The 21,596-nt window shown below is 44.7% G+C and overlaps 1 protein-coding gene across 1 annotated transcript in view; it reads right to left on the bottom strand.

Annotated features, from left to right (window-relative positions):
• Positions 1-21,596, bottom strand: part of KMO (kynurenine 3-monooxygenase) — a 412,483-nt gene that overhangs the window by 141,606 nt on the left and 249,281 nt on the right. Inside the window, exons 6-7 of the mRNA XM_085612308.1 lie at positions 20,407-20,494; positions 18,472-18,637 (exon numbers count right to left, since the gene is read on the bottom strand). Coding sequence (XP_085468434.1) covers positions 18,472-18,637; positions 20,407-20,494 — 254 coding nt within the window. The remainder of the gene's footprint in view (positions 1-18,471; positions 18,638-20,406; positions 20,495-21,596) is intronic.

The raw sequence follows: 21,596 nt of genomic DNA, 5'->3' as shown, positions 1-21,596 counted from the left end.
ATGGTTGAATGTAAATCTCACCACTTGCTAGCGGTAGAACTTTCATTTATAAATCATGCCACTTTGCTAGTAATACATTTTTATAATTCCTTCTCAAGAGAGTATGAGCTAGAACATTTGCTAATCCTAGAGGAGTTTCTGGAAAATTATGAGGAGGGTAAATCTTCACATTATGATTTAATAATTTTAGGGGATTTTAATATTCATTTGTGTACCCTAAACTGTGTTATCGAACTGGACCAAGGGGAGTTTCCCATTACGCTAAATCTTTTTGAACATACACCAGCTGGCACTCTGTTGGAAAATACCCTTTCAACCCATAATTTACTATGTCCTTGGCAAAAAAAACAGCATGGAGTCAGTACCAACTTATACAGGGAATGGAAGGTCCAGTACCATTGACTATATTTTTCTGACTGCATCACTAGCCTCAGATATTGTGGACTTTACAGTTTTTTGGTCATGTTACATTGACCATAATCCCCTTATACTTACAATCTCACTCTCTGCGATTGAACTCGAGGGGATAACTACCCATATTCTAAATAAAATATCACAACTAAAGATCAAAATCGCAGGTTAAAATGGGAAAGGATTATCCCAGATAGCTTCCTTGAAAACCTGTACACTTCTTGTGCTTCGGAAACCCAACTCATCCTAGATTCATCCACGGATGACCATACCATTTTAAAAGCCTTCGAAACATTAACAAAACAAATCTCTACAGACCTTACTGTTGTGAGCAAGGTCAGCTGTTCGAAGGCCGAAAGATGGTTTGATAGTTCTTGTTCTAAAACTCGTAGGGAGCTTTTACAGGCCATCAAATGTATCCCCAGAGATACAATTCAAAACAGAAAGAACCAGTTAAAAGAGCAGACGTGGGAAGCCCTGAGCGAAGCATGCATATTGAAAGATAGCGCAAATTTCTGGTCAGTAGTCAATCGCCCTTTCCTCTCTGATTCAAAAAATTTAAATAAAGAGTGTTTAATTCCAGCTGACCAATGGGTTTCGCACTTTAGCTGTATTTTTAATAATGCCAGTATAGAAGAAATTACAGAACCCGTGGAGTTTGAGCATATTAGTGCAGAGCTCATTTTTAGCGCAGAGGAAGTTTATAACGCAATTTTATCCACAGCGGGAGGAAAGGCTCCGGGCCCCGACGGGGTTCCAGCAAACCTGTTTAAGGCTGACGCTACTGTTTGGTCGAGAATTTTAGTACATGTTTTTAACGCGGCGTGTTCACAAAGTCTCCCGTCATCCTGGGGAAAGCCAGTCATTGTCCCTATTTTTAAAAAAGGTGCACGAGACGACCCTATAAGTTATAGGCCGATCTCTCTTTTAGACTCTGCTGTTAAAATTATGGGCATAGTCATTCTAGAGCGCGTGACGACTTGGCTAGACCCTTTAAACGTTATTTCCGATTTACAATATGGTTTTAGGGCAGGCAAATGGACTCTGGACCAATGTCTTACCTTACATTTAGTCATAGGAAAGTATACGATTGCCAAAAAGGGAGTACTACATTTGGCTTTTATGGATCTGACACAAGCGTTTGATTGCGTAAATAGGTCCAAACTATGGCTAATTGTAAGGGATATGGGCCATGAACCCTAGTTAGTGGCTTTTTTATTCAAGATTCATGAAAAAAACACAGCCGCAGTTAGATATAATAAAAATGGTGACTTGACAAGCCCTTGGGATATAAAAAGGGGGGTACGTCAGGGATGTATACTGGCCCCCCTCCTTTTTACACTGTAAATAAATAAACTGGGTTTTTTAACAACTAGCTGTATAGATATCCCTAGGTTTGGTGACAAGAAAATACACATACTGTTATATGCAGATGATACGGTTTTACTTGCAAGAACAGCTGTGGGGCTCCAAAGATTACTAGATGGTTTTATAGTTTTTATAGACTCTTTAGATCTATCAATACATTTTAAGAAGTCATATATAATGTCTATTGGCTCCCGAAAACCCCCGAAGTTCAAATTTCACTGCAAGGGGGTCGAACTAACAAAAGTCCCAACATTTCCATATTTGGGGGTACTCTTTGATGACCGTGGGTCGTGGGGAGCACAAATTACACACAAAAAAGAATACCTTGACCAGAGCAACGGGGGCTACACCAAATTTTGCAAAGAAGTTTGGAACCAAACCTTTACCAGCCCTGTTGAAAATTTATAAAGAAAAGTTTATCCCCATGGCGTCCTATTGTTGTGATATTTGGGGCTATAAGGACGGTAAAGAGATTCAAAGAACTGAAGATACGTTTTTACGTAAACTTTTGGCGGTGCCTTCCACCACCCCGGCTTTTATTTTACATGAAGAGGCTGGGGTGGGGTATATTGAGGATGAGATAGCGATAGCCCCTTTGTTACGTTGGATCAGAGTTTGGGCTAGCCCCAGCACAAAACTAAACCAATTGGTAATCATGGATTGTATAGCTTTGGATAGAGCCTTGGATATTCCATGGCTGAAGTATATAATGGACCTCACTAAATGGCTAGGTTGCCCTGATTTATATAACAGGCCGAAACCGATGAGCAAATCTAAAATTAGAGCCATTAAATCACAGTTTTTGGAGAAGCAACAGTGCCTTAGGGAGGAAAAGGAGCTAATAAAACCAACGGTTAGAAGATATATCACATTACCTTTGCATAATCAAGTTCAACCAAAATGTACTTATTGTAAATAATGTTTTTCATCGTTTTCTGTTAACAAGATTTCGTTTACCCTTTATCCCTTGGCTTTTAGCTGTCCCACAAGGTTTTTTTAAACAAGGTACTCGCATACCTTGTCCTTGTGACGATTTTTCAGAACAAGATACCTTACATTTTATCTTTTTCTGTGATTTTTATGCTCAGCTGCGTAAAAGATTTGTACTTCCACTTTTTAAAGATTGCCATTTTTTTCAAGTTAGGCCCGCTTTACTATACCTCCAAATGCTATCTTCACCTATGGTCTGTTTTGGGGTTGCAAGTTTTTTATCAGGAGCCATTAGATGTAGAAAAAGTTGTCATTTTAACAAATACTATCAAATCATCTTTTTTGTTTATGTAATCATGATTACTTAAATGTTTACTGTTATTTAAATTGTAAATTTTGCATGTTGCACTTTATACTACAGCATTTTGCATGTCATTGGATACCCCTGTTCTATTTAGTAATTTTAAATTGTAATGTCTACTATACTGTGAGTACTAAAATGTACTTCTTAAATATTAATATTTGTCCAATTGTTTATGAGAATGTGAATGTAGTATTTTGTACTCCACCAGTTAGTATTCGGTATTTTACACTTTACCATCTGCCCCAGTTAGGAATTTTAACTTGTTTATTGTATATAGTAATATGAATTTGGCACTATGCACTTTATATGAAACCCTCTGCTCTATCCAATAATTTTAACTGTATCTTCTGGTTTACAAAAGTTTAAATTTTAATTGTCATTTGTAAAGCAATGTCTTTTTATTGATGAAATGTTTCCTCCTATATGTTCACTTTTATGGCATTGATTTGTCGAATAAAGTATCTTTTGACTTGACTTGATTTGAGTCCTGAAGCAGCGGCGAGCAAGCGGCCATTAGGGGGGCACGCAATCCCCTTGACACCCGTCCTTGCTCCTTTAGGGCATTGTCTCTTTGATTGCTACCTGGGGCGAAGGCACTGCAGGTCTCCCTATTTCTGACTTGGTAATGACCAAGGCCTTGCAGTGATCAAGGGTATTTTTGTTTTTTGTGGAAGGGCATGAAGCAGCCGCTCACTTCACTTTGATTGTAGACCACGGCAGCCTTCCCAGAGCTGCGGGACGTTTGCTTTCAAATTGTTGACTTCTAACTGGTGCAATAATTTCAAATGCCCACTAGGTGGCACTGCAATGCTTTTCTTTACAGGCCTCCACAGAAATTCCTCTGACTGAAGGTCACAACACTTGCTGCAGATACTGGTGCTGGGCTTCTCGCACTGCTGGAGATTCTGTGTGTGGGGGAGAGGACACTGTTCTCGTTTGATCTGGTAGGAAGCAAGTACAGTTAACCTCTCTCCCGGCCCCTGTACTTCAGCAGGGAGCACAAGGTCTTAGTGGCATTGCTGGCTCTCACTCCGGGCTGGGAAGGCGAGTGAAGGGCCTCTCTCAATGCTGGTGTGGCCCCGAGCACTGCTCTTCACCTCGGCAGGCGGGGCAACCAAACGTGCTGCTTCCACTATTCATGTCACCGTTTTTTGCAGGGACCCCGCGGTGTACATCAAGCGGGAAAGCTTTCTCACCATCATGTGACTGCGTGTACTCCCCCTGGGAGCCGGCACTTTTCAGGGCGCAATTATGTGGGCACTAATTAGTCCTCTTGTGCAGGGTGTCAGGGTGATTTGTGCATCTCTCCTTTGCCGGCGCTTGCACTTCTATAGGGTGACCTCACTCTCAATGCTGGCTGTGACACTTCACTACTCAATCTCAGCTGCCTGAGGAGCTCACCTCACGCCCGGCGGGTAAGCGGCCACATCTCCTGGTTCACGGCTGCCTTACTGGGGTCACAGCAGTGGAATATTAGACCAGTTATCCCCTTCTCCTCACATCTGGGGATGATCCAATCAGTGTGCCAGCGCTGACTCACAGCGATTGGGCTCTTGCTGGGTCATTCCCTTGCGGGCACCAGCATCCTCGCCCACTGTGTGCAGTGCACTGGCAGGGGTGCCTTAGGCACATGCTACCCTTTCCCCCACGCTAAACTTCAGAGCTGCTGCACATCTACAAGCGGGTCGGACCAGCTCGTATCCGATGTTATGTTATGGGCCCTAGACCCAAATACTAAGGGGCTTATTAACAAGCCCCTTGCGCCGCCCGTGCATTACTTTTTCCCATATTAAAAGTGACGCTCCAGCGGCGCAAGGGGCTTATAAATAAGTGACACAAACACCGTTAGTATGGCATTGAGAACTGGCACGAGCTCGAGCACTCGGGCCCGTTTATTAACAAGCCCACATCATTCGTGACGCCTGTGGTGGATGTGTGTGGGGTGGCATGAAACACTAGAATGCGTCCAGCAGGACATAGCAGTTCCCAGAGAGATTTGCACAATAGAAATACTAAGATGTACTTACGTGAATGAACAAAAATGGTTAATAACATAATAGAAAACAAGAACGTGCCCCTTCATATGTTTCCTGCGAATGAATAATTACTATCCCAGGTGAAGAAGAGCTGACTTAAGTCTGCTTGCATTTAAACATTGGCCTTGCATGTTTGTTAGGTAAAGGATCTTCTGGAACATAGTAGTTGAAAAGGAATTTATTGAGTATTACAGAGTAAAGGCCAACACAGCATACACAAGAACAGCTGCTCACGGCTGGAAGTCTCCAACTGACCATTGATGACACCTGGGAATTCCCTGTGTCATCAATGATGTAAACTATGGAATACTTACATGCAAATAGCTAATCATAATAAAAGACAGACACAACAATGTTCTAGTAGCTGCTAAATTGCAGTCCTAATTACAAAAATTGCACTGTTTACATATTCTCTGCGACACCTACCTCCGCAGGTATCCCACGCCATATTTTTAAAAATATCATTATTATGAGTGCTGTGGTCATTACAGCAACCCTCTCATCGCCCTGCGCAGTGATTCGCAAGGAGAAGCTTCTATTGCCATCTTGTGGCTAGTGATGGAAGTACTGGTTGTAATTTAATTCGTTTTAATCCAAGTTCTACGGTCACCTTTCCCTAGGTTTTAAAAGTCAATAAGAGAGGTGGGGGCAGTCGAACTGAGAGGGGTAGGAAGAGTCATGGGCAGGGGGTTTCCCATCAGTGGTGCCGCAGGGGATGTGGTACAGGGGCACACTAAACCCTGATTAAACGGTGTATTTTCTTCCTGCGCCTGCTTAAGTAAAAGAATTAATATAATTAGGGCCACTTGAATTATGAAGCAGGAAAGGGCCAAATTAAGTGGCAGGGTTGAGTAAATTGTGTGGCATGAAAGGCAAATTAGGTGGCATAATGTAGCACATTTTGTAACAGTATTACTTCATTATTTCGTCATTTTATTTTTAAACTTGGTAACACTGTCTGGGCATTGGTTGCCCATCATCAGTACCAGTTTAACACTCAAATATAGCAATAAGCAACAGAAAGGTGACAGCTCCAGTCTTGCAAAGGGCCTTCCGCTTAGCAGCAACACGTGTTGCTGCATTTTTAGTATTTAAGCTAGAATAAATCGTTTGTTAAAATCTGCCGATTATGCAGCAGATGATGGATTATGTGCCCAATGCGGCAAATCTATAATAATCTGAAAATCGCTGCGGCTGCACAATTGCAAAATTCCAGTGGCCCTGATTTTAATAGATTTTTAAATTTTTCCGTACAGAGATTCCTATACCCACCATCTCTGCACCAGATTCCACTTTATCCTCCACAAAAAAGACTCCCTTGCTCAGCATTTGCCCATCCCTATGCCTGTCACCATCTCAGCATAAAAGTGACCATACCCATGATCATACCCGAGTACATTTTGCCTTTCCAATGATTAACATTCCATCCATTCCGCCTTTTCCTTTCAATTGTGCTACTGGTAGTCTTGCAATTACTAGTGCCAGAATGAAAAGGCATTGGCAAAGTCAATTGGTTTTGGCTTTAAAAGAGCAAACTATTGACTGCTGATGCTTTCAGTCAATTGAAAGTGCGCTTGCAAGATGGATGTGCATGCATGGCCTGACATCGTACAATAAGGTTGTTATTGAGGAACCCCATTGCAAGATGGCTGCCAACGTGCATGCATGCATACTGACAAACACACGTGAGCCGTGACACATGCCTTTGCATGTGTCATGAAGCATGTTGGCTAATTTTTTACCTTTATAACATGGCTGATTGCCTTGTTAGAACAATAAATCAATTTGTAGAAAAAAGGTGAAAAACACAAAAAAGGAAGCAAGCACTCTGCAGCTGCTGAGAAAATGCCAATGGCCAGTGAGTCTTGACTCTAAAAGTCTGAGCTAGGGATTTTGCCAAATGCTTTTTTTCTTGCTGTTGCATGTAACCCATGCATTCTTATGCATGCACACACATTAGTTGCAAAATCCTCCAATGGGTTTTCTATGTATGCATCTCAATGCACCATTATGTTATTTTCAACTTAGCATTCTAACATGGTGTATGAGCATTTTATAAATGTAAAATAAAAGTTTAAACATGAAAAACAAAGAAACAAAGAACTTGCCAGTGTAAAATATGGAGGCTAGCCCCAGGCAGTATTTATTTCTGCTGGGTTCTCAGTAAAAAAAGAAACAATAATAATAATACTTAAAGAATGTAACACAAGGAGCGTGACAGGCAGTGGGTGGTTATCAAAGGAGAAAGAAGCAAAAAGACAGTTAGCGGGGTGCACAATGGAAAAAGCAGAGACATAGAGAGGGCAAAGGAAAGTATGCGTTCCCACGGGGTCCAGAATATAAAAGACACAGAGAGTCCCCTTCAGTCAGCAGTTAAAGGATACAACTCATCCGATCAGAACACTGTGAGACTGATATGCTCCTAGGTAAGAGACAGGCAACAAAGCCATCGAAGTCACAAAGGGTCACAAGGCCAACGCAAAGGCTTGATAAAACCGGACCCAAGTGTGGATACCCGCAGAGTTGCTACAAAGCAGCTTTAGTCTGGCAAGCAATAGGCATTTGTACAACAGTATTGAGATACTCACAGAGATCCCACAGTGCACCTCTGCCCTGATTGACAGTGCATCAAGAGATCAATCTATTGAGCTATTCACAACACGCTTGCAGTGCAGCACTACACTGCCTTGATTACAAAATAATGAAATGTATACTAACAAATCCCCAGAGCTCTTGCAGTACACCTGTGATGGAGTATCCCCTGGCCTCTGAGGGCTGGGACACTCAGAGTACTCTTAATGTGCATGTAAGATAGCTTTAAATTCCAGATGGGCCTCATCCTTTCTGTTAGGCCTAGCCGTGGGGCAGATAATACGCATAGATAAATGAAGCACTACGGACACATGTACTGCTGGTATGGACCGGAAGTCCCGAGCGACTCCGGCCCCTTTATTTAAAGCATTCTGGCCACGCCTGGCCAGAAGGTGATACATTGTGTTTATGGGGTTCCGGGTTGGGGTCTGCATTCTGCGTGACGGCCAACGACTAGACCGCTACATCCTATCCCAAATCAGTTCAAGCGACAAACAAAATAAAATTAACACACATAGTCAGTGAGCCTTTGATTGGGCTTCGGATGGGGTCTCAGATTATAACGATGTCGTTAACAGTCATCTCTCGGGTTCACTGGCCCTTCTATCCCGACCGTTCTTCTGGCCTGAGATCTCTTGGGCTTTCCAGAGCAGCTACGTTCATACTCGGGCCAACTGTCACACTGTGGCTTCCACCTGGCTGCTCATTACTTCCGCCAGGGACCGCCTCGACTATTGGTCTCTCTACTTCTGAGTTAGGCACCCTCTTGAACCAGGATATGTTCCGTGTGATGACTTCTCCATCTTTTCGGCCGTCACAGCAGTGCTTCTCACGACTTTGACTAGCCACAGTCCTGGTTCATATGGTGCGTGGAATTTTCCTCCGCTGCGATGATTTCTCACAAGAACAACACACCCTGGTGCCATCGGTCGAACCTGTGCTCTTCTCCGCCTACTCGCTCTTTCGTTGTTGGCTGACCTCCTTGCCTGCGTGCTTGCCGGGTCATAAGGTTCAGGTTCCCAGTTCTCTGCTACGGGAATGTTGTCTCGCCTTTGTCCAGCTAGCATCAGTGACCACGGGGACCTTTGAGTGGTGCAGTGTTGAGTGCTACGATATTCCCGTAGGAATCTCTGGAGTGTGACTTCCGGATCAGACTGTTCGGCCACGGATATGCGTAATACTTTGTTCAGCGTCCGCATGAATCTTTCTGCCTCTCCGTTTGCTTGCGGCGTAATGCGATGATGTTTGACGCATAGGCGCGCCAGAAAATCCTTAAATTCGTGCCCTTGGAATGGGGGCCCATTGTCTGTTTTGACAACGTGAGGTAGTCCGAAGAGTGCGAATGTCTTGTCCAGCATCGGTAGTAGGTGGTCGAATGCAGTCGATGATAGTACTTCCACCACGGGGTATTTTGTGTACCCATCTATCAGGACCGCGGCCACTCTCCCGTCGGGGAAGCTTCCAAAGTCAAGATTGATCCACGACCAGGGTGACGGTGCTGGCTCTTCTGTTATCACCGGAGCTGGAGCCTCCGAGCCTCCCGTGAGTTGACAGGCCCGGCACCTGCGTACAAAGTCTTCTACATTCTCTTCTAGGTTCAGGAACCAAATCTTCTCCCTCAACCTGGCTTTCATCCGTCTGGTGCTTTGGTGACCCTCATGGGCTAGGGCAGTCACTTGATCCTGGAGGGTCAGGGGTATGACAATGTGCGAGTCTCTCAACAACCCCCCCATTGGCTGCGGTGCTTAGTTCTTCATGGACTCACCACACCTTCCCGAGGCGAGCTCGGTCTTTTTCGGTCCATCCACTGATGTCATGGAGAAACGAATCCACGAGCCTTTCCGTATTGCTTCCAGTACTTTCTTTAAAACCATGTCCGACTGGGTATGGATCTCAATTTCTGACAATGTTAGGACTTTTGGGCATGCCCACTGTGTGACCATGCTGACAAACTCCTCCGTCAGTTGCTCTTGGTCACCGGTTTCTGCTGGGGTGACGGCTGGATGCCGTGATAAGAAATCCGCTGGATTATTGGCACCAGGCCTGTAGACTAGATCAAATTGATAGTGCTGGAGTTGAATCGCCCACCTTTCGATCCGTGGCGGTGGGTGAGGTGCAGTTCCTTTGAATAATGGAACAAGCGGTTGGTGATCCGTTACTACACAGAACGGGTGTCCACTATAAATGAAAATGGTTGCAGGCCCACTTGATGGCCAGCGCTTCCCTTCAATTTGGGAATATCTTGTTTCTGTTGCCGTCAGTGACTTGCTGGCGAACGCTAGTGGGACCCATGTTCCTTGGTTTGTTTCTTGGGACAGCAACGCTCCAAGGCCTACAGGGCTAGCGTCCACTATTAGCTCAGTTGGTCGTTTAGTATCGAAGTATGCCATAGTCGTTTTTTCTAACAAAGTGGACTTCACCTTGCACAAGGCTTCCTGTTCCTCCGGGCCCCACTTCCACATGCTGTCTTTCTGCGTTAGGTTTCTCAACGGCTCTGCAACTGTTGCGAGGTTGGGTATAAATCTCCCGCAGTATGTTGCCATACCTAGAAAACTCTGAACTTCTGATGCCATTGTGGGAGCTGGAGCTAATTGGATTGCCTGCGATTTCCGGGGATCTACTTTGACACCCTCCTGGATGAAAACGTGTCCAATGAATTCAATAGTCTTTTTTTAAAAACTGGCACTTTTCTTTATGGAGAGTCACTCCATGCTCCGCGAGACATTGGAGGGTGGCCCTGAGTCGCCAGTGATGATCTTCTAAAGTCGCTGAGTGGATTAAGGTGTCATAGACATTTAATACCCCTTGGAGCCCAGACAGGACTTCCCGTACGGCGTTTTGGAAAATTTCAGCGGCTGACGATATCCCAAAATGTAGTCTTTTATATCGTCTGAGCCCCAGGTGTGATAAAAAGGTACCTGCTTTCCTCCGCCAATCTCAGCTGATGATATCCTGCGTTGAGGTCTAGTTTAGAAAACCACCTGGACCCATTTAGATCAGCAAGGATATCATCCACGGTGGGTGTTAAGTGTCTTTCCCGTCTTATTGCCTGGTTAGGCATGCGCATATCTATGCAGAGCCTGATTTGTCCAGGCTGTTTCAGCTTCTCAGCAATTACCATGGGTGACACCCAGGGGGTTGGTCCGGTTACATTCTCTATCACCCCTTGTTGTTCAAGCTTGATTAGCTCCTGTTCAACCAATGGCCGTAGATGGAATGGGATGCGTCTGTGTCTTAAGGCCACGGGCTTTACTGACGTGTCGATGTGCAGTCGCATCGGAGGTCGTTTCTTGCTCCCTAGCCCTTTGAACAACTGTGGGAACAGCTCAAGGATATCTTCTGTTTGTAGTACTCTTACCGCATTTGCAAACTTCACTAGGCTTAGATCTTCGGCGGTGTGGCTCACCACCAGGATATCCGCTTCTCTGTCGACCACATGGCATGTGGTTGTTACCTCGTGACTTTCTGACTTTACTTGCATTGTCATTTTCCCTTTCAGCGGCAGGGGCGTCTGACTCCCATACATGAGAATTTTTACCTTGGACGGTGTGAGTTGGGGTCTTGGACTTAGTTTCTTGTAATGTTTGCTCCCCATCACATTGACCGATGCTCCGGTGTCAATGAGGGCCGTCACGGGGGACCCTGCAATCTCAATCGCACACGTCGGTTGAGGGCATCGCCTCCGTTTTAGGTCTCTTGCGAACGTTATGAGGAGGCACTCTTGTTCTTTGTCAGTGGACGGGTCTTCGAGGTACGTTCTGTGTTGTAGGGACACCTTGAGCGTCCGTGCCATGTCGGGTTCTTCAAGCGAGAGGTGTCTCACTCCTTTCGTCGGTGGCCATCGTCCGGCACTTCCTCTGCCCCGCATACCCCCTTGGCACATGCTGGAGAAGTGATTGGGAATCCCGCACTTCGAGCAAGTCTTCCCTCGGGCAGGGCACGCGTTTGGGGCGTGCTCTTCTTTGCCGCAGTACCCGCACTGCGATTGACGTGGCCTTCTCGTGGGCCATCGCCCTCTGCTGCCACGCCCTGGGGTGTAGGCTGCGTCCACTCGTTCTGGTTTCACTGCCACTGCTTGACTCGCTGTGGGCATGAACGCCACCTCCATCGCTATGGACCGGACCTCGGACAGATCGTGTGACCTTGCTAGGACGAGCATGTCTTCCAGGGAGATCCTGGGTTGTAGAAGAATGAGCATCCTCAACGTTTTGTTTCGGCACCCTTGGATGAGTTGCGCGCGCACCTCTTTGACCTGATCATCTTCCGTGCACGTGCTGGCCAACTCTCTCAGGCGTGCGTGGAACGCATCCATTGACTCTCCTTCTCTCTGACGGGCTTGTCGCAATTTAAATCATTCATAATCGGGGTATAGTTGAGGGTCAAAATGGGCATTGAGTGCCCTCACCGCTGCGTAGTAATCTGTGGGGGCCCCAGTGTTTGGTAGGTGTGTGAATAGTTTGTATATCTTATCCCCTGCGAAATGCAGGAGCAATGATCTCTTGACGGCGCCATCCGTTTCTCTGGTGGCGATGAAATAGTTGTCCAGCAGGCAAACCCACACGTTGCACCCTGGGGACGCAGTGGCAGGATCAATTAGTTCGCTAAACGGTGGTAGCGCGCTAACTTGAGAGTGCATGGGCACTGCTGGGGCTGGCGCTGCTGCTTGCTGTGGGGCTGCTGCTGCCCCTGCTTGGATGTCATGGCTGTGCGTCGTGGCAAAACCTACAGGCTTCCTGACAGCCTCTCCGATGTGTGTCCTGACGCGCCTTCCCTTTGTCCGTAGCCGCTGTTGCTTGTGCTTATTTTCCGGTTTCTGCTTGGCTGTACCTCTTCTCCTGTGTGGGCATGCAAGTGTTTTTGTGTCTATCGGCAGTGTGGTTTCTGGCAGTACTTTGGCACCACACTCTGCCAATGCTTAGTCTCTATGTGGGCTGGACATTGCCAGTGCTTGTTGCATTCTTGTTTCCTCCTTTGCAGGTCCTGGCAGGTTAATCCCCCTCTCTTTTGCCAATGCTTGTTAGAAGTTAGTGTGCTGCACTTGCCAGAGCTTATTGTCCGTGTTTCATGCGCTCCTCGCGTACTCAGACACTGCCGGGGGCCGCCAGGCGCTCCTGCGACTTTAATTCTCCTTGTTCGCTTGTGCCACATAAAGACTCTTCTGCGCAGGCGCACTTCTCCCGATGCAGCGCAGGCCTCCGCGCGCGTCTTCAGTTACCGTGCGGGCCTCAAGGAGAGCGCTGCTCGGGGCGTCGCCGCGATGTTGCCGAATAGGTGGTGGCGGTACCTTGTTCCACTGGCGGGTGGACCTCCACGATACGAGCCGCTCCACGTCTGGTCACACGCAGCGATGTCCACAGGAGGGTGGCCGGAGCAGGTGCTTCGGTAGACGGGGAAAAGATCAGCTGCTGAGGTGAGGAATTCACCGCACTCACACCCTCGTCTCCAGTGTTAGGCCTAGCCATGGGGCAGATAATACGCATAGATAAATGAAGCACTACGGACACATGTACTGCTGGTATGGACCGGAAGTCCCGAGCAACTCTGGACCCTTTATTTAAAGCCTTCTGGCCACACCTGGCCAGAAGGTTATACATTGTGTGTATGGGGTTCCGGGTTGGGGTCTGCATTCTGCGAGACAGCCAACGACTAGACCGCTACACTTTCCTCCTTGTGAGGTTGTTCAATTGTTTGAATCGGTTCAAAGAGGTTTGTATAATCTGTAGCTTACATTTCACTAAGACTATGGCTGCCAAGTGGCCATTCTGGTTATGCAATGTGTTTTTTGTGTTTATGACTAAAAAGCCAGTACTGGCTGAAGGTCTCACACACCATAAGGTTGCACTTAGCATCTGTGAATCACAGTACACTAGCACAAGTTTTAGTGTGCCTGGTTTACAATGCTAGTCACATGTTTCAACTCTTTCAGGGTAGCTCTAGGTTGAATGTGCCTGCAGTAGGGAGTAGAGATCTACTTGTAACCTTGGTAACACGTTTCAATTCCTTTAAGAAAGATCATAGGCTTAACTTGCAGTGAGTAACTTGCAGCTCACAGGGTTGACCCCCTGCAGTACTAGCTTAGCCTTTCACCTTACCAAGGCCAATAAAATGAGTGCATTTAGATATGGCAGTACTAACAGTTGATTCTCATTTTCTGTTCCCCCACTTCACTTTGTAGTAAGGAATAGGACTTTTGGGCAACGGTTCACTCTAGCCGTAAAGGGTAGTGCCTAATTTGTGTCTGTGGTTGAGGAACAACTTATGGTTCCCTGGAGTCCCTGAGTTGAACAAAACATAGTTGCGTGAAAAAATAGATACTAGACTGCTTGAAATCAACAGGACTGGCACCTTACCAGAGCGTTGGTTTGGAAAGAGATTAAAGAGCTCGGGTCAGAGACCCTCCCCAAGGAGGGCCTGTGGGTGCAATAATTACAGAGATGTTTAATTTCCCAGACCGAGAGCTGCTACTCCAAAGCATGGGGCATGCAAAGAACTCAGTTCCAAAAAATAACATGATCAGAATTTTTCCAGCTTATACTCAAAAGTTCAAAAACTTAGTAATAATTTTGAAGAAGCAAGAAACTAAACCCGAGGGCCCTATACCTTAAATACATGTTCCTACAGCCAGTCACACCCAGGGGTCTACACAGGGGTAAATCACAATCTTCACAGAACCAGATGAGGTCTGGGAATGGCCGGAGATGGGAGAAGTTTAGGAGGTTGGAAGACATCAGAACTCCCTTGGATTCCTAGTCAGGGGAAGCCAAAACCATAAGCAAAGAAGAGCTGCAAAGCATGGAAGTGATGAACGACACCGAGCAACAGATCCAATGAAAACAATGGTGCATAAAACAATGTTGTGAGAAGTAAACCACACACGGCAGAAGATGATAATGCAAAGACACCCCAAAAATGGTAAACGATACTACGTGTCTGAACAGAAGGCGACAGATTACATTACAAATAGGGGTAATAAGTATGATTGCCATAACATGTTCATTGAGATGCATAAGGGGGGGCTATAGCCACTCGTAGAATTCTGGAGGTAGGTCGTGTCACTGGAAACAGTGGGGCGGGAGGAAAGGGACATTTTGGAACTGTTCTGCATTATATGTTTGGTTTGCCGACATGACCAGGAGCTTAAGATACAGAGTCAAGCAAAAATGGAAGGCGGGGGTGGACATACCCTTCGCACTCATCAAAAGGGTGACTGACACTGGCAGGATCCCTGTGCTTGCCAAATGCGGGAACCAGTCTTTAGGCCAAAGTATTTAGAGGCATATTATCAAGAAACGGCGCTACAATTATCGCCGTTTTAGTGGCAGAAAACTGCCGCTAAAGCGGCGATAATGGGCTTGATAATATGCCGCAGAGAATTCCAATAGAAGTCCATGTTCTGGTGTCAACATGGGTTTCTATTGGAATTCTCAAGGGAACATTATCAAGGCCATTATCGCCGCTTTAGTGGCAGTTTTCTGCCGCTAAAGCGGCGATAATTGTAACGCCGTGCTTGATAATATGCCCCTTATATCGCAATACATTTACCACCATTTTTTTACAACAGAATGACTGTTGGCAGCAAGTAATTACAACGCAAGACTTTACCACGCATTTCAACAGGACTACATTTACCACGCGAATAATGATCACCAGTAGGTGGCAGTGTTAAACTGACGGTGAAGTATTCTCAGAATAGGATGTGAGGGCAGACATTATACATTGCACTGATGCCAGGCAGCTCAGCACAGCTTCCAGACAATTCTGCAGTGCTATTTGCAATGTCGGTCACTGCGATTAAAAAAGAAAGAAACTGTATGATATGCGTGGTAAAAGTGTGCATGGAAGTGGATTGCGTAGTAAATGTATTTTTAATGTGAGCTATTGTAAATGCGGGGTAATGGTATGTGTGGTTAAATCTGCGATCCCAAAACTTTCTTGTTAAAGCAGCGCTTTGAAAGGTCATACCATGTATGTAGGAAAGAATACAATGCGGTGGGGACTGGGCAGAGGACATGGGCAGCAACCATGGCCAAAGTTTTCATTTGGAATGCGAATAGACTCCGGCCAAAGTCAAGTCACATCTAAAGAGAATTAGGCCTGGCCCACTCCTCTTACAGGAATCCACACGTTGAGTGCAACCTGTGCCTTCCTTGGAAGGCACAGATATAAATCATTGGCACATGCCAGGTTAACTCGAGGCTCCTAGGATGTAGCCATACTGATTACAAAAATCCACTTTGCACTACACAAGGTATGGTTTGACCCCAAATCAACATACGTTTGAGTGAGTGGGTTGTGGGGGTGCGAGGAGATGAGCAACTTTCAGCATGTATGCACTTCCCAGACTAGAAACAAATACACCAGAAACACTAGTGTCCCTGCTTCTTGAAGAACAGGCAGATGCACACATAGTGGGTGGTGACGATGTAATGGCAAAATCCATGGATAGTTGATACGGTGGACACATTGCCTTGACCACACTCTATTGGCTTGTACATAATGGGGAGCGGGGCTCCCCCAATATCCAGGATTGTTTCTGGGGCACACATCACATGGGCTTTAATGACTGAGCGTAGCTCCCAATATCAGAACCCTCCATTAAACTGGACAGAAGTGTTAAGGGAGGAAATAAAAGACTGCCCTGCTGCCTCTCATGTCCTGGAGGCACGGAGGAGAAATATGGAAAAGACAGGATGCGTAAAGGTGCTAATACACAAAACACTAATGGGAAAACTAGCAAAAGAAAGAAACAAAGAAAGATACAAAGAAACAAAGAAAGATACAAAGAAACAAAGATGCAACTGAATGGTTTCAAGCAATGGGACCTTCTTTATGTGTCCAAGCTGGTTGATGTGGTAGGAATTGGTGAATGAAAACATTCACAGATTTGGAGGAGGAATAGGAACTGTCAAAAGAACAGGAGTAAAAATACCCGCACAACTGAAACAAGATTTTGGCGTGAATGCCTTGACTCAGCAACCAAACCCAAGGTCACTCCCATTAACAGAAAAGCTTACGACAGAAGCCATGTCATGAATCTACAAAATGCTGGTCCACAACCCTCCAGACCACTTGAATGCCCTATAGGAAAGATGGGAGAATGACCTGGGTTCGAAGGAGGATATAAATTGGGAGACGGCCTGGATGCACCGAAGAAAACAGGTTAGAAAAGCTAGCTTAAGATTTATCCAACTCAAAATCTTCCATAGAGCGTACCACAACAAAAGCAGGCTTAACATAATGGCCCTGATGTTAGATGACCTCTGTGTGGTTCCTGTAGACTACATGAAGATGAAATATACTACAGCCCCTCTGGTCTGTGATATCTATCAAGGGTCCTGGAAACAGAAGTACGACTACCTGCACACTGTCCTATCTTAGGTATCCTGAATGGCATTGACATGCCCAGGAGGAAGTTAACCCTAGGCAAGAGAGACAAAGGCGAATATTGAGGTAATGACATCCATTGTTATCGACCAATATATGAGTGCAGAAAGCGTGATTTGTGAAAGCAGAGGAGGTCTACACAAGCTCAAAAAGACCTTTGGACCATGGGTATTGCTGTTGAAGCTTGAATGAATGGAAGTACAGCAGGACAAAGCAAGGGTCTGTTCCTCCTTTATAACTGTTGACGAGTAAACAATTGGGGCTTGAAGTTAAGAGCAGCTGACTTCGGGGTGCAGGGCTCACGGTTCGTTCATTGACGGCAGCTCAGCTCAGCATCATGTGACTCTGGGTAATAGATCACTTAATCTCCGTGACGGCCTCCCACCGCCTGAATACACTTAGGGAGATAAGTATGCGCTTTACAAATGTGGAATTTAAAGGAATGGAAGAGAATGAGAAGTATCATGTGGTTCCATGGATACTCAATCCTCATTGGGCCATTATTAAATCAATGCAGAGATAAATGAGTGCAAATCGGTTTTGGATTGTGGATTTGTGTTTTGAGGAGACTCAAACCGTGGTGTAGGTGATATCAGTTGTATAAACAGAGTAATGCCTTTGGTATCACCCTTTTTCCTTTTTATATAAAACAAAAAACAAGAAAAACTACTTGGAAACAACAAGAGCCGTGGTTGAAGGTGGTGGACACCAGCACTCATTTTTGGGTACTAGGACTTATTTTTTGCTATCAGACTTAAAGAAAGAGAAAGCAAGAGAAAGGCAGAAAGAGGAGAAAGAAGAGAAAGCAGGAAGAAAAATATATCAAATCAGTGATAAATGGAGACAGTAGGGATTAAAAAAAAAACGCTAGTGTGAGATAAAGAGCCAGGAAGTGGAGTAATTAAAAGACGATTCATGAGGTGGAATGAGGACTAGGAAGCCTTGATATCTGGCAACCCTTGGATTTGGTGAGAAACGCAGTGGGCTCCTTAGAAAAACTTTGGACCCTCTGCATGTATTTTTACAAATTAAGCACTGGTGTTTTGGAATCCACCAAGTAAACCCATTTCAGGATTGTGCCTTCCTAGCTGGGGTCTCAAAACTATCAGTTAGATTTGAGATATTTTGGCTTGCACAAAAAGCATGGTATTTTACTAAAATACTGATAAATTGATTAATTATTGTTTTTTTTAAATAAAAGTTTGATGTTTTTGGCATTTGGGAACCATATACAGGCACGCACACATGGCTTTAGTACATTATCTCATTTCCATTCCCCCTTGATATTGCTAACCAACATAAAGTTAATTTCATCAAGCAAAGAACTCTAGATGTATTAGGGTAGTCGTCTAAAGCCGTGGGAGTCTAGGAGTGGAGCATACTTACCTCCCCGTCTTTGGGTGGGATAGTCAACTCCTTGTAGCCATGAGGGATGTACTCCTGGCTGTAGCTGAACCGTGGTTGCCTCATGAACTGCTTCCTTACGGATGAAAAGGCGCCATCGCATGCCACAATGAGATCACACGAGATTTCAAACGTCTCTTTGCAAGGTCTGCAGAGAGATGCAAAATGGATAAAACAAAACAAGTTCACAAAATATGCATCTCTCAAAGAGGTTTAACAATGAAGGTGGGTGTGAAAGGCTGGTTGCCGCCAACTGCAATGGTGGTTCTTCAGTAGTTTACATTTATCCACATCCTTATTAGCCTCAGCCCCTTGATCTACATAACTAGTGCTTTTTTTTTTTAACAAACTTTATTGCACACCCTTGAACGGTACACCAGCAATATGAAATTTATCATGGCATATACATTTTGTTTTTTGTTGAAACATTTCTATTACACGTATTCTATCATAAATGGTTATACAATGGAATGCGATGCATGATTTCACAGGATATAGGTTGGTCATTTGTCCGGTCAATATCACTTGCAGGAATATTACGTAGGTATTGCCTATGACAGTTACAAGTGACATGCAATTAAAACAATTATTTTTCCCAGAACAACCCCGTGCCCTCCCCCCTCCCTCCCTCCTGGGCTGTGTCTCAATATTGTATCCCGTAATCCAGTACTGCATCTCTATCTGGGATCCCTGGGTACATAACTAGTGCTTGATAGCAGTGAAAACTAGACCAACCCCATTCTTATATGCTATCATGTGGACACCTAAAGATTGGACCGCCTTCATTTCAGCACAGCTTCTAGCAACCCAGGTAACACTGCAAAGACTTTTCCTAACTTCTGTTGCAAATTGTGGCTCGTCAGCATTTTTAAGTAAGCAATCTGTACCTTGCCACACATCACCCGACCAGGAGTAAACAACTCAAAAGCTCTATACATGTTTTGTTCTTAGGCATGCTTATTTTGTCAGAGTTTAAGTTGGCAACATAGATTTTTTTAGTAGTTTATTTTGAGTTTTACATTTAGTAATTGAATCAGTAGTAATTGCTCCATGCATAGCAATCTTCCGAGTATCCTGGGGATAGCAAGAGAAGCAGTGTAATGATTGTTTCCTCGAGGTGCCAGATCAAAAGAAAGTAGTTACTGACCATATTCAATTCCAATAACATATGGCATCTCTTTCATTATCGTGACAAAAATATTTTCACATATTTGTTCCACTTATTGATAACACCTCCTATATTTATCAGATATAGGACGTGCTATCAAGTGAAACAAATATATAAAGAATGTTTGTGAAGGATAAAGAAACAAGATGGGATGCCTTGAGGGCTTGAGCTGTTTTAAAATTGTGTAGTGTGTCTATGGTTGAAAGGTGGTGAAAGGTCGAATTTGTAATATTATAAATTTTTTCCTTGAGTTAGTGAGGGGTTATTCAGTGTGTATTCTTATAATATAAAATGTACTCTCAAAGTTTTTGTTGTATACCATAGTCGAATAATGAAGTATTTTGTATACCATGTGTGTAATATTATTAGTAAATAGGTTGATCTTTTTATAAAATTGATGATATAATAAAATGCATTAATGAGGGATGATACGGTTTGTTTTTGCTTGGCTCTGTGGTATTCACTTAGTTATTGATGAGTTGGAAGTGTGTACCATTATAAAATAAAGCAATGTAGGGTAGGCGGATGGGTCTGTTTATCAAATGTTGCCTTCTTCTGTCCCCCAACCCATATCGGTTTTTCAGGGGTCCTTTGAGTTCTTTTATTTGCTTCCAGCGCATATCAGCATCTCAGTCGGCTGTTCAAACGGAATAAGTCTACCTTTGACCCTTCACTATTTGAGGGTCTTTAAATGATTAAACAAAAGCAATCAATGAAGAACATTCTGAAGTCTGACCGCCCACTGTTACCTAACAAAGGACATTGCCCCCGTTTGAGGTTTGCAGTCCTGGAGCTTGTGTTCAAAGTGCATTGTCACGTTGGGGAATCGTTCAGCAGCTGAAAAACAGCAAAAGAGACATGTTTGTAACTGCATGCCGCATAACTAAATCAGTCAAGGTCTTAACCGAGTCGCACATGATTATTCTGCAAATAAATTCAAAATAGAGAAAGAAAAACATGCATATAAACAAAACAAATGCAACCTTTTTGTGCAGCAGCCTTTGTGGTGTACTGCTAAGTGCAAGGCGGGCCTTTAGGGTCTGCGAGCTGGGCCCAGGCCCCGGGCGCCGACCTCCAGAGGGGCGCTGAAGCTCCCTGCAGCATCCTCCCTGCGACTTAGGCAGTGCTTTAAATGGGCGGGTACTCACAGGTGCTGAGTACCGGCACTTATTTGTTTCCCTATTAGTACCAGCACTTCTCCTCTGCCAAGGACAGTACCGGTACTCATGAAAGGTAGGCTCATTGCTGCTAGTGCTGTCAGATTGGACCCTGTCTATTCGTGTGTGACAGAACAGGGTCCATTCAGGCCCTGCACTGCCACTCACATTAACACAATCGTGTGAATGTGTGCACACACTGGAATCCATGCAGCCAACTGATAGGGAAATTAAGAAAACCACAGGGGGTAGGGCGTTGTGGGGAGGGGGGAAATACAGTGTGGGTTAAGGAGTTAAACATTTTTTTAACCCTCCGTGAGCCTTTTGATGACTGCTGGTCTGCTTGAGAGAGTGTTTCACTGCTTGTGTGTGCATTTGTATTTGCATTTATATAGCGCTTACTACCCCTGACGAAGCGCTGTGTGCGCGAAAGAGGAAGAAAGAGAATCCTGACACTCTCAGAAGGGACTTTTTTAAAATAATGTGTTAATGGCTTTCTGTGTGCAAGTCTGCTTGTGCCTCTGTGTGAGTGAGTACATGAGACTATAGGAGTATTGTGCCCAATACAAACAAATAATAACTAATTCGCACCAAGAAGCTCCGCAAAACTAGAAAACCTTTTTATAACATGATCTTTGGCCTCCATGTTTTCTGTAACAAGTCAATCTGTTTCCATTTTATTACATCTAACACATGTTTTCGGTATGAGCTCCAACCGATGTAGGAGTCATTGTCAATGCTTCGATTCCACAGTCTCTTTCATCAGATGCCAGGTAACCCTG

Source organism: Triturus cristatus, chromosome 6 (genome assembly GCF_964204655.1).
Source record: "Triturus cristatus chromosome 6, aTriCri1.1, whole genome shotgun sequence".
Classification (NCBI taxonomy): domain Eukaryota; kingdom Metazoa; phylum Chordata; class Amphibia; order Caudata; family Salamandridae; genus Triturus; species Triturus cristatus.
The sequence above is the reverse complement of the archived record's forward strand: the minus strand, read 5'-3'. Positions and strand labels throughout refer to the sequence as shown.